The sequence below is a fragment of the Vitis riparia genome, chromosome 6 (genome assembly GCF_004353265.1).
Source record: "Vitis riparia cultivar Riparia Gloire de Montpellier isolate 1030 chromosome 6, EGFV_Vit.rip_1.0, whole genome shotgun sequence".
NCBI classification, from domain to species: Eukaryota; Viridiplantae; Streptophyta; class Magnoliopsida; order Vitales; family Vitaceae; genus Vitis; species Vitis riparia.
Window position 1 is genome coordinate 20,000,297 of NC_048436.1, and position 13,942 is coordinate 20,014,238.

At 35.6% G+C, this 13,942-nt stretch overlaps 1 protein-coding gene across 3 annotated transcripts; it reads left to right on the plus strand.

Annotated features, from left to right (window-relative positions):
- The first annotated feature begins 1,374 nt into the window (after positions 1-1,374).
- On the plus strand, positions 1,375-13,808 carry LOC117915677 (ATPase ARSA1-like). 3 transcript variants are annotated; one of them, XM_034831307.1, is made up of 12 exons: positions 1,375-1,685; positions 2,702-2,913; positions 3,032-3,094; positions 3,204-3,314; positions 7,627-7,701; positions 7,802-7,870; positions 7,947-8,012; positions 8,360-8,434; positions 8,509-8,607; positions 9,656-9,790; positions 13,002-13,169; positions 13,354-13,808. In XM_034831307.1, exons 1-11 carry the CDS (start codon positions 1,484-1,486, stop codon positions 13,137-13,139), a joined length of 1,245 nt encoding a protein of 414 aa, XP_034687198.1. In that variant the 5' UTR covers positions 1,375-1,483; the 3' UTR covers positions 13,140-13,169; positions 13,354-13,808. The 3 variants fall into 3 exon arrangements, with proteins under 3 accessions (XP_034687198.1, XP_034687197.1, XP_034687199.1); XM_034831306.1 differs by having other exon boundaries at positions 13,432-13,808; XM_034831308.1 differs by lacking the exon at positions 7,802-7,870 and having other exon boundaries at positions 13,432-13,808.
- The last annotated feature ends 134 nt before the right edge of the window (positions 13,809-13,942 follow it).

Consider the following 13,942-nt stretch of genomic DNA (forward strand, 5'->3'; position numbering starts at 1 on the left):
GCTAAACGAGGCGGGGTTGGGATGGGGGCGACCCGTCCCGAACCCTCCCTGTTGCCATTCCTAACAATATTACTCTTAGTTTAAACTCGACCCAACTCGACCTTACTCTACAAATTTTAAGATCAATACAAGTATTTGAGAAACCTAACCCTTTTGTCATCCTTAATCAAAATACCCTCCTTGTACTTTTACATATCTGATTTCTCTAATTTCTTTTTCTTTTATTTTCTTTTCAAGTATTCAAGAAAACTCACCGTTTTGTCAACCCTAACCAAAATATCCTCCTTGTACTTCTAGATATCTGACATTTCTAACTTTTCTTTCTTTTATTTTCTTTCCAGATTTTAGTAATATATAAGAGATCAATGACAACAATAGCAAGAGCAATTTGAGTAAAGAAATTTTTTTCTTATGCATCATAATGAAAAGCTTGTCCAGGATGATGATGAGTTGTAGGTACAACTACACTCACAAAATTCCTTCTCTAATGACCAATTGACCATGGGTGCACCACCCACATCGGTGAGATCATTTTAAGAGGGTTTCCCATTCTTATGTGAAGAAGGGAACATGCTCATATGACAAGTTTCTACATTTAGATGATTTGTGAATAAAAAAATTCATTTATCTTCAATAAAATATTATTTAAAATCTTAATGTTGATAAATAAATTTAATTACTTACAAATAAATTTCAACTAATTATAGTTAATTAAACAAAAGCAATCCAAAATCGATTTCGTAACTTATAAATTGGGAATGTCACGTATACATATCTAAATAAAAAGTTTATTTACTTTAATCATTCTTTAAATTAAATTTGAACCATATACTATAATTTTGTAAAATTAAAAACACTTGCATTTTTTATTATTATGGATTCATATATGAATGAAATCGAAACATTCACTCATTTTTCACACTCTAATATTATGTTTGGTTTCTGAAAAATTTGAGGGAAAAAAAATATATAAATAAAAAGTAAAAAAAAATGAAAAAAATAAAAAATAAATTAGAAAACGATAAATTATTTTTATTTATTATTTCAAACTTATTTTAATTTATTAATATTAAAATTAAATAATTTAAAAATATATGACATTCTTGTACATATTTTTTTCTTTTTTTAATATTTTCTAATAAACCAAACATAACTTAAAAGTTTTTATTCAATGGAAAAGGTGAATGGGAATTAAAATTATTATCAATTGTTTTAGAAACAAAAGTATAAATAATACAAAGCATTTATTTTTAGAAACAATTTTCTAAAGGAAGAATATTTTTTTTAAAAGAATTGGAGGTTGAAAAATTCCAAGTTTTCCTACCAAAATAACTTTAATTTTTTCGCAGTCAAAAGCGCCTAATTCTCGTATGAGAATTCCTCCAGGTCCCAGCGAAAGTTAATACATTTTTTAGTTTGCTCGATCGTTGTCCCGAGAAAATCCTCTGTTTTTTATTTTCCGACTAGCCAAACAGAAAAGGAAATGGCATATCGCTGTTTTTCCTCCGTTTCGCTGGTCTCCATTCGCAGGCTCTCTGCGACTAACAGTTCCATGGCAATGGCGGCGGTGTTCCATCGCATATCAAAAGTACAAAACTGCACCTCCCTCTGTACAATCACTAATAGATGCTTCAACTCTATCTCTTGTCCAATCAATGCAAAACCCTTCAAAAACCCATTTCAAGGTAATAATCTATTTCTCTTCGTGGTTCTTCGTTTTCTTGGATATAAATGATGGGAAATTTTGGTTTCCTGTGTTTTGGTACATTTTCTCAGCAGGCAAACGGAGGTTAGGTTCAATAAGTTGGCATTTGTGTGCCTATTGTGATTGGAAACTGACACAGTAGTTAGAGGCTTGAAGAAACACAGCACACTGGACGGCTTAATGTTTTTTCTTCATTATTTCTCTAATAATTTTAGTTGGTTTTGGATAATCATTTCCCTTTATATGAAAATGCAAAGTAGATCCTGTTGGGAATTTGAGAAGTTGTTAATCCGATTCTTCTTCTATAAGGAAAAAAATATGAAACTTTAAAAATAAGAAAGATGGGAATATGGAAAACCATAATTTATACATAAAAACCACGGAGATAAGAGGAAAGTTAAATTGTGAATGAAGTAAAAGAAGAATCTTCATGTTGCTGGGTTTTGTACCCAAAATGAATCAGAGTAGAACTAATGCAATCTAAATGACAAAGAGAGAAAAACAAAAATCGAATAATTTTCATATGTTTGGCCATGAATCACAATATTTAGCTAAGATCTTACTGTGGTTTCTCCTTTATCATAAAAAAATGAACTTACAATTTGCACCCAACTTTCCTGTCTGCTATTGTGGAAAATTGCTTATGTGATGACCTCAAGCAGATATAAGAATTTCTAGTAAGTATTGGGACTCTAACTACCATGAAGTCCTATAGGGGAGTACATAAAGCAAACCTTAGCACTTCTAAAGCATTGTATACCTGATATTATTGACAGCCAAAAATGATTGATAGCAGTAAAGGATATGATTTGTGAACCTGAAACGCTAGATTCTTGGACATGAATGTCACAAGATCATTGTTAGCTACCCTGGTTTCCAGCAGATTATTTGGAAATCACTTGCAAGTTATGATTCTACATCCATCAATGCAGGGAAATATTTTTTACCACTTATAGAGTAGTTATACTGATATTTGGATGCATGTTTTTCTCACAGTGAGGTCACTAGCTGCTATCTCTGAAGCTGCTGCTGGTTTTGATGAGATGGTTTCCAGTACCCAGCGCAAGTATTACATGCTTGGTGGGAAAGGAGGTGTTGGGAAAACAAGTTGTGCTGCATCCCTTGCTGTAAAATTTGCAAACCATGGGCACCCCACTATAGTGGTCTCAACTGACCCTGCTCACTCCCTAAGTGATTCTTTTGCTCAGGTATCTAACTGTATACCATGTTGGTTTTTGAGCTAAAAATGCTATTTATGTTTTAATTTTTCGAATTAATTGTATCTAGTCAAATGGTAACTCACTGCATTTTATCCATTTTCTCTAGGATTTAAGTGGAGGGACACTTGTTCCAGTTGAAGGACTAGATTCTCCACTATTTGCTCTTGAGGTACTTGGAGGGTGAGCAGTGTGTTCCTAAGTAATGATAAATAATGATACTTATGATGGTTCTGCTGCCTCATACTTCACTATGTTTTTAATTGTTAGTACTGTGACAGATAAATCCTGAGCTATCTAGGGAAGAATTCCGCACTGCAAGTCAAAAAAGTGGTGGCAGTGGTGTTAAAGATTTTATGGATAGTATGGGCCTTGGAATGCTTGCGGATCAGGTGAACACTGCCTTTATCATTAGTTATTGTCTTATTGATATGAATGACTCAGCATTGATGCTAACCTGTACCGTACTTGTCATTCAGCATGTTTTTCAAGTCCTCCTACTCCATTCTGTTTTAGAGCCCTTTTCATGCACTAGTATTAATAATGAAGTTTATTTCCTTGATCAAGCTTATATTCATTCAGGTTGAAAGCTTTCAGATGCTATTCTCTATATCAATTCTCCCTTCCAAATTTCTTGCTGCTGAAACTGATGAAAACCTCTGATAAAATGATTGGAACACCTGCTTCAATAGGCTACATAGGAGAGAAGTGAAATGCAATATATTTACCCTCTTTCAAATAGGCAAGAAAAAATATTATTAATAGTGCCCAGAAAAAGGGTGCACCAAAGTACACAAGGCATATACAAAAGATGCCAAAAAGCAAAGAAAAGAACAGAATAAGAAACAATTCCCTCCTCTTTCCTAGTACCCAACCAATCAACTAAATCTACATAGACATTGACACCCCAACAAAGAACTTTCTAATTTAATCCAATCCAAATGAGTACACAAAAATGAAGATTTGGCCATTTGGTCCACATATTCCACATCCTCAAATCACATATTCCACTTTTTCTCTGCTTCTTCTCCACAAAGGACCCACACCAACATAAAAGGGACTCTTACTGAAGAAGGCTATGACAATAGTATACCAAATAAGGGGAAGACTAGTTGCCATAAGATCCTTGCTTTTGCACAATAAAGGATGATGTGATTAACTGATTTTTCTTCGCCTTTGCGTAGCTAACATCCACTTGCCAACACCCATCCTCTCTTCTTTAACCGATCTAAAGATCCTCCTCTAAGTTGTTTCCCATGTGAAAAACCTCATTTTTGTTGAAATCTAAGAATTCCAAATTATTTCCTTAGGAAAAGTCTGTAATCTCCCAGGTGCCAACCAAGAATAGTAGGTTTTGGTAAAGTTTCCATTCTTCAAATCCATTCAAACCACACTATCCTCTCTATTCCAATTTATTGATTTCTCTTGCAATCTCATAAGAAATGCTTCAACACTTTCCAAGTCCTAATAATGGATCTGTCTTGATTGGAGAAATATGGTTCCTCCCCCTTCCCCTATTTTCCAAAACTTCTATTCATTTAGACATTTTTCTCAATTCCTTTTTCTTTTTCTTGATAGGCAAATAGGATATGTATTAAAAGGTGCCTCACAAGAAAAAAGAGGGCACAACTTTAGTACATAAGAGGCATACAAGGTGCGCAAGGATCAAAAAGGATAAAACCAATGACACCATTTATGGATTCTCCATTTAAGAATAGTTGATTTATGCTTCAAAGCAATTTGATCAAGCAAATATAGATTTTAAAAAGTGTCTTTAACCACCAAAATAGTTTGTAGAACCTTGAAATGTTGTTCTATTCCTTTATTTCCAACTAGTCCAAAAAAGGCATAAAAGTCATCTTCCATACAATTTTCTTCTTCAACCTACAAATTTGAACCTCTTTTCATTAAATGATGACTTTTGAGAAATTTTCCCCAACCTGCCTTCCAAGCAAAAAGGCTAATCTTGGAGGACAACTTAGAAGCCTAAATCTATGTAGCTGGGAAAGACAAAGCAACTGCAGAACACACGACCATGAAAGTATGACTTAATTGATAAAATTCCTTTTCTAGATTCTTTTCAGACTAGCTCATGAGTAGAGTGACCTGAATGTACACCAAGCTCTAAAGGTGCAAAAATTCTTCCACCATCTCCAACTTACAATCAAAGAAGCTTCTTCTAAACCTTGGATTCCAACAGGTCATTATCCCTGCTCCTGTTTCCTAATAATTCACCACCTAAGCATCCTTATGAACCAGTAAAGCAAAAAAAGTTAAAAAGAAAAATGATTCTTTAACTTCATCTCCCTACAACTTGCATGTGTCAAAAATTTTGTTGTTTGACAATCATCAATAGAGATCTGGTTCTTGCTTGAAAATCTTCCCTATCTCTACTTATAACTTTCTAGAGGCTGCAGGCGTCAGACTCCCTTCAACTCCTGGAGCACCAACCCCCTACCATCTTTCCATCCTTCCTAACAATGACTCTCCTCCAAACACAATCTTGTCCACAGTAAAATCTCTATAACCATTTCCCAAGCAACATCACATTCAATAATGAAAGTCTTCTAATTGGTAGCTCTCCTTTACTTTTCTTTAAACATGTCAGACCCTACCTAACTAGATGGATCTTACCATTGGAAAGCTTGCTCCCTCATGAACTTCCTTTAAATTTTCTCCAATCTGAGTTACACTTTCATTGGAATCACTAGGGAAGACATAAAATAAATTTGGAGGTTAGAAAGAGTGCTTTTCAACAAAGTGAGTCTGCCGCCTTTTGAGAGATATATCTTGTTCCAAGAGGCCAATCTATTTAATTTTTTTATTTATTTTAAATCTCTCCTCTACTATGTACCAAATTACAACTCATTTAAAGAGACTTGTAAGAGCAAAACTAAATATTTAGTGGGAAGCTGATCCAGTCTACACCTAAAACTTGAGGCCAACTGCTCAACCTTCTCTACTAATCCTACCGGAATAAGCTCACTCATTTTCAGTTCTATTTTTTTAAGCTTGAGAGAACTTCAAAACACAATAATACCCATGTCAAGTATGACAATTGCTCATTATTAGCTTTATAAAAAAGGAAGAAAGTCATCTGCAAAAAGAAAATGTGAGATCAAAACCATGCCCCTTCCTTTCCTCCTATCCTGAAGCCATTAATGAAACCTCCATCAACTGCTTAGTCCATGATACAACTGAAGGCCTCCATCACCGAAATGAATAACCAGGGAGATAGGATCGTTTTGCTTCAAGCCTCTTGAACATGGAGGAATCCAGTTGGTGTCCCATTTACTAAAACTGAAAAGCAAACTATAGAGTTGCAGAGTTTTATCTAATCAATCCATGTTAGGCAAAAACACATACTATTCATCACCGAATATAGGAAGCTCTATTCTCATTATCATAAAAGCCTTTTCTATAGCCAATTTGCAAGCCACTCCTTGCAAGCTTTTGTTCTGCAATTAATGAGCTCATTAGCAATCAATACTATATATAATGTCAGCCCATCCTCAACACAGACATTTTGGGACTCAGATGCAATCTGCCAATAATCTTTTCAGCCTATTGTCAAGACTTTGCCAGAAGCTTAACCTAAAAAAAAAAAAAAGACTTAGCCAGAAGCTTGTATGCCCTACTAATAAATTGAGTCCTTTATATACTCCACCCCTCATTTTTGGACCAAGAGCAAGAAAGTGATATTAAGGTTTTTCTGGAACAAACTGGAAGTATGCAGTCTATGAAAAAAATCTCATCACCTCATTTCTTACTACAGCCAAGCAATATTACCAAAAAGACATAGTGAAACCATATGGGCCGAGGGCTTTGTCCCTCCTAAGTCTATAAGTGCCTCGAAAGCCTCCTCTTCACTTTCTGTACCCTACTATTCTCCTCATCTAACTACTTGAAACCAACTCATAAGCTACATTGTTTGTCCTCTGGGTCTGAATACAACTGGTGGGAGAAATTTTCTAAGTGAACAGATCCTATAGGAGTGCCAAAAAATGGGATGCAATCCAAGTACACATGGAATATACAAGGCTTCTCTGCAAAGATAAAGAGAACAAAAAAAGAGACCCCTTAGCAACATGGTGTTATCTAATTAAATTTTCAAAGAGACAGTCATGCTGCCACCAGCAGCAGTCGTCCAGCAGCCAAAATTGCTAAAACAGGGATGCTTTAGTCTAGGCAAACCAAATTCTCCTCTGCCTTTGTGCACATGCAACATTGATTGGGTTTCCCAATGTTTGCACAACAATGAAGTGAAATTGCACATGTTTCTAATTATCTCATTGCTTTTCCCAGACTTTTAAGGTTACTTTTCCCATGTCCATCTCCCATGCTGTCTCCCATACCCTCTCCCCAAACTGTTAACTGTGGCTTAGGTTGAATAGTTGATGAAAGAAGTTGTATTCTGTCACAGAGCAATTCTGGACCATGAGATTATAGTCCTGATTCTTTGCTTTCTAGTTTAGCCCCTTTTGACAGGAAGCCTAATTAAAGGTATTGATTATCACCACTATGAGAACCAAAGCTTCTAAGAACCAAGATTTTAAATTCAGAGCTCCTCTGACTTCATTTTTGTCTGAATTCGAGTTCTAGTGCCTAGTACCTGTTCACTCCATGAAAATATTCTAATTTATAGATTTTGGTTGGACTTTTATTTATGCTTCCTTATATTGAATATTTTCCCCGTTGTTATAGTTAGGAGAACTAAAGTTAGGAGAGTTGTTGGACACTCCTCCGCCTGGTATGGACGAAGCTATTGCAATTTCCAAGGCATGTATAGCCTCCTATAATTTCTGAATTTATTTAATTAAATTGTAGTTAGTGGTATCATCCTTTCAGTGCTCTTCCTAACTATGCAGTTGCTTTCCAGGTAATGCAATTTGTTGAGTCACCTGAATATAGTATGTTTACTCGGATAGTTTTTGATACTGCACCAACAGTAAGTAAAAAAGAAAAAATGTGATTTATAAGTCACTTTTGGTTGGTAAATATTCATTTGTGAATCGGTTTCATAGGGTCATACACTCAGGCTTTTGTCCCTGCCAGACTTCTTGGATGCATCCATAGGCAAGATGATGAAGGTGAGAATCTGAAATTTGAATTTGAGCTTGTGAGTTGTGACTATCTGAGCATATTGTTTAAATCAATTTGCTGGATCAATGAAGAATATGGCAGAGTTGCATTAGGCTCTAAACATGAGCATCTGATTTTATGAATTTTTTACTCAATGGCTTGTTATTCTATCATTCTTTGCTGTTAGAAACTCCATATTTTCAACCTGGTTTTGAAAACTGCGATTGATTATGGGACTGATGAACCGTTTTCCTTTCTCATCTTCTTGTAGCTTTGTGGGTAGTATTTAGATATTTATAATTTTTTTTTTCATGTTTATGGATGATTTTATTTTTCTATTGATCATCCAATTCAGTTAAAGAAGAAGCTAGCTTCAGCAACATCAGCAATCAAATCAGTCTTTGGAAAGGAAGAGACACGGCAAGATGCTGTAAGCATGGAACCTTTTTGTAATGGGATTCCTGCATCATTTGAATACTAAGCATTTTGTGTTTGTTTTCTTAGTCTGACAAACTGGAGCAACTAAGGGAGAGGATGGCAAAAGTGCGAGATCTTTTCCATAACTCAAACACGACAGAGTTTGTTATAGTAACAATTCCAACGGTAATGACCCTGCTCTTATTATTGACTATATAAGTGGAAGTAATAAATGAAATATAAGTATTCACTGCTATAAGTCAAGCCATCAATTATAAGCAAGTGTCAGTATTGAAAGTTTATGTGCATTTTGTTGTATTGTGTTCTTTTAAACTGATCCCAATTGTTTTGGTCTAATGAACTTCTTTAGCTCAAGTTCCTTCCGCATAAGTTATCAGCTGGTTTTCAACGCCATTTCCATTTGGAGCTGGAATTTGATTTCTAAAACTCCGAATTTTTTTTGAAGTTTCAGCTTTATTACTAGATACTTAGTACGGAAAAGGGTCAAAATGATTAACCTTTCAGATGACAAATTATGAATGAATTGTTGAAACTTTTTAGAATCTCTTGCGAATGATTGAAACCCTATTCTTGTGTAACAAGGGCACTTGGAGCTCCTATTTAGCATTCTTTACTATGTCAAACACACACATGAATAGGAGCACTATTTATGTCATTGAGACAATGATACAATTCATTTTGTTTGGAGGTTGGCAGTTTTCTGTGTGTCAGCAGTCTCCATGTCAGAGCCACTGTCTGCAGGCTTGTGTGGATTTAGGAAGTGATTAGTTGAGATACAACCACTGCTTCCAGTCAATAAACATTCAGAATTTCTTCATTTGCTGACTATTTCCCTCATCTTGGAAGGAAAATATTTTCTTAGAATAACTGGAGCTGCAATAATTATAGCAAGACATTATGTTGGCAGTCATTTATTGACTTGGGATTTGTAATTTTAGATGGGTTTCTCAAAGGGGAAGCTTCTTTCACATTTTTCATGTTATTATTTGCAAGATTCTCCAAAGTACTTGGTTTTCCTTCATTTCAGCTAAAGCTATTTGAAAAAGAATTCCCACATACAGTCTTATTAACTGGAAGTAACTTTATAATCACCAGTGGGTGTTATTGAGCAACTTTATTCTGCAAATATGGTTTTTTAAGTTCTTGGGCTTCAATTGGGTGTCTGCATAATTGCTTCAAGTATCACTTTTTGGCTATTTGATTTGATTTTAAGGTCATGGCGGTTAGTGAGTCAACGAGGTTGCTTGCATCCTTGAAGAAGGAACATGTTCCAGTTCAGAGACTTGTTGTTAATCAGGTTCTACCTCCATCTGCATCAGAGTGCAAGTTTTGTGAAATGAAAAGGAAGGTACCATCGCAAACTTCTCTTTTCTTTAACTGTAATGAGAACAAAAGCTCTCAAGAGCATGAGTTAGAACATATCTTTCTTTTTTATACATGGTTACTAGAATCTGGATTGCCTGAATCCTATGACTTTCATCATGCATAACAAGATTTTGACTCATGTTACTGTTGGCATCTCCGGATTCAGATTAGACAATGGGGTTAGGAAATTGTATCAACACCTGAAATCATCCAAAGTTCCGTCAACTTCATTCCAAACCTGGGTAGGCTTTTATCGTGTGCACTGACATGCTTTATGACACTCTGTGGGTTGCTGGCCTTTGGAAGGTAGTGCTGCATTGCATTAGATGGAAAAGCTCTTGGGATCAATGGTTTTCATGATGCATGGCACACGGGTTTTCTTCTTTGTTGATGGTATGGTTTTAAGTAGGAGAGATCAATTATGTGAATCGTGAGGATACATTTGACTCCTAGGGAGAGTGGGGCAACTTGAAAGGAGAGATGGGGTTGGAGAATATAGTGATGATCCTTTTTAGGACTTTACCCAAGGGTAAGTTGGCATGATATATGTAATTGGCATATTAGCTAACAACCTAAGCTTTTGGCTAATTGGTAACTTAATATGATATCAAAACCTTGGTTTATGGGAGGTCATGTAATCAAACATCACCAATATTTATTTCCCCCTCTTTATTGAGTTTATCAGCAAACTTTACAAAGACTGCCTGTGAGGTGAAGTATTAGCTCCAGTGTAAGCTGTCATGATAAGCATAGTTCGCCAATTGCCTAAGAACTTAAGTTTTTAGGTTAATTGGTATCTTAACAATCCTAAGGGGAATCGTATTTTTTTATTTTTTTATATATTTTTTATAGGTGATGCTAAACAGAATTTTGCTAGGAGTTTGAAATTCTCTCTAATGATTTCTTTAAATGACAGTAGCAAATAGAATAATGAACAGAATCCCTTCATGGGGAATAGATCTGCTGGTGTTAACACGTGTCCCTTTGACACTGTTGGGTCCCCCTTTCCGCTCAATAAGCCAGGATAATTTTAACTTATGCATAACTTATTCCTGCTTTGACAGACCTCAGTTTCAAGCCCCCAAAACAAGATCCTCCAACCAATTCCAAGTACTCAGTTTCCATCTACTTGAGTTGAAAGCTTGGTCACCAAAGAGGTATAACAAGTTCGTATAACATGCCCAAGCCGTGCTTCTAGTTCATGTAGGCATGTCAATATCAAGGTGCTGTGCTGAGATAATTTTTGAGGATGATGTATGAAGATACAGCCAGTTGGATATTGATCACGTTCAAAGATAATCCATGGAGATAAAACCAACTCTTCTAACTTGGGGCATTGGTAGATGAGAAATAAGCCTCACTTTACTTTATTGTCTCACCAATAGAGGGTATCTAAGGGGAGGATCTCCTTCTACTTTGACGCCATAGGAGTGTGTCACATAATCAGTCTATTCCATCCAGAAAGTAGACAGATCTTTTCCTTGGAGCCCATCCAGGTCTAGCATCCACATTTTTTGGCAGGTGAGAAGATCTCAAGCTTCCATCCAGAAAGTAAACATCTCAAGCTTCCACCCAATGGGTGGGCATTTAGGCTATATGGTACCACCCTCTACCAATGAAGCTAGAGAGATGTATTATCATTTTGGTGTCCTCAAGGCCATAGAGCTAAATAATCTGTGGTACAGTGGTTTTTTGGTGTTTTAGACCTGACTGTCATGCTGGTGTATGTGGTGCTTAGATATTGGTCCATGTAGCATGGAGAAATGAGATATCATTTCTTCTTCCATGTGATGGGTGTGGGGCTTAAATTTTGTCGTTGGAGGGACCTCTGTTGGAATTCAGCCTAATCCTCTTATAGATCATACTAATTCTTTATTAAGGAAAAATAAGATTCACAATGATTGTTCAAACAATTATAGATGATATTGTGTCGATGAATGGAAGTAGTGTTTTTAAAGGCTATTTAGGCTTATGCTTTGAGGTTTGCCTCAAGGTGAGGCTTTGTGAATTAGCCTTAAGGCTATAGCCTCAGTTAAGGTAATTGAGTTTTAAGCCTCACCCTGTCGAGGCTTACAGCCTTGAGACTATTGAGGCCTAAGCCTCAAGGCTATTAAGACCTAAGCCTCAAATATCCAAAGGGTTTTTGGTCTTTGTGGGCTTTTGATTATATTTTATAAGAGGCTTATGCCTCAATATTCAATGAGTTTTAATAGGTTTTATTATCATCTATGATTTTGTGGGCTTGTGATATATAGATTTCATGAGTTTTGTATTGGTTTTCAACTTGGTTAAACCTTTTACAAAATAAGGACCTAGTTGACTTCCAATTAACCTTTTAAATGGAAGGGAGAGAGAGTTTGAGAAGAAAGAGTAGATAAACAGAATGGCAGAATTATTAATTGTCCTAGTGGCTGATCTTATATATATGTAGATTTATTAGTTTATTATCGATATATAAGAAAAAATAACGAAGAAGACTGGGTGGAAGTTAACTCTAATAGGGAGGATAATATAACAATTAGATATGATTATATCCTTTGGAGGATCCAACTAGTGATAGTGATAGTAATTTTGAAAATTATTTGATGAAACTATGAGAGGGTTAATTGTTAGAAGAGAGAAAAAGGAACTAAATTAGAAGCTATTAACAATGACAAATAACTAATTTTATCATTATGAAATTTATGTTTTTTTTTTTTATTATTCAATTTTCTTGTGACTTTATGGTATTTTTTTTTAATTATTATTATTCAATTGTTTAAGTTAAAGCTTACACCTCATTTTGCCTCGAGGCTTACGTCTCATTTTGCCTCGAGGCTTATGTCTCATTTTGCCTTGAGGCTTACACCTTGTTCTATCTTAAGGCTTACGCCTTGTTTTGCCTCATTTGGCTAAAATGCCTCAAGGCTACCTTTAGTCTTTTAATATATTGGATGGAAGTTGTGTTGTGGATTTTGCTTAGGGGAAAAGGGCACTCTCTCAAAAACTAATAATTATAATAATAAGAAACTGCATTTACTACTTCAATTGGAAAGGTAGTAATATTGTGACATAGAAGTTGCTCAACCATGCTATGAGATACTTCTCACTTCTCAAATCTTGTTAAAACAAAACATGCTAGGAAGAAGAAACTTGCCGTTTTTCTTCAAACACAAAATGTTTAACAGATTTAATGGTATGTCTGAATATCACAGGATCAGATGCGGGGTCTAAATATGATCCAGAACGATCCAGAACTTTCCCGTTTGAGATTAATCCAGGCACCCCTAGTTGATGTAGAGATCAGGGGTGTCCCAGCTCTTAAATTCATGGGGGATATGGTTTGGAGATGAAGCTTCAATTTCTGGAGACAGCATAATTAGGTAACCAATCTTCTCTGACAAAACCATGATTCTCTCTGTGAACTCCTCGAGTCATATTTTGCTAATGAAATTTCTGCTTAACTATTTACAAATGGAGGGCCTAGTAAGAAGAGGAAATGAATACGCATTTTAAAATTATGAAAAAAGGGATTTACGGGTCCCCCCCCTTGGGTTCTGTTTGCAGAATGCGATAGTTTGCTTGATGACCGCAAATCCATGAGAATGGAACTCACCTTTTTGCTTTTCACTGTGTGAATTCCAGGAGTGTAGTTGCCAGTTTTGTATGATTTGCTCCCATGTCCTGGTGCAGTGGAGCTTTTTTGTTGAGTTTGGAATTGTAACATTAAAATGAGTCGTTCAAGCTGGTGAAACTGAGGAATGAATTATGTGGGTTGCAGAATATGAGAAAACCTGAAGAAATTAAGGTAGGGCATATGAATGAAGTTGATGTTACACATGTACAATTTATTTGAACTAGCTTAGACTTGGCTTCATTTCTGAATCCCTTTTTGGAATTTTTCTTTCCTGTTCTTCATTTTTCTCCAACAACTAAATGGATCCCATGGCAATAGCGTCATGAGACATTACTACTGTGATAATGATGTCGGTTTATTTAATTTCATTGAAGTGATTAAATACTGTGGGACAAACATGATTGGGTGTGGAGGATGCAAAAATTCAGTATAGTGGCTTTGCTTCATTAGTGAGGATTACTGGATTTATCTTGTAACGCCAAACTACTAGTAGCAACTATGAAAGTTGTGGAACTAGCA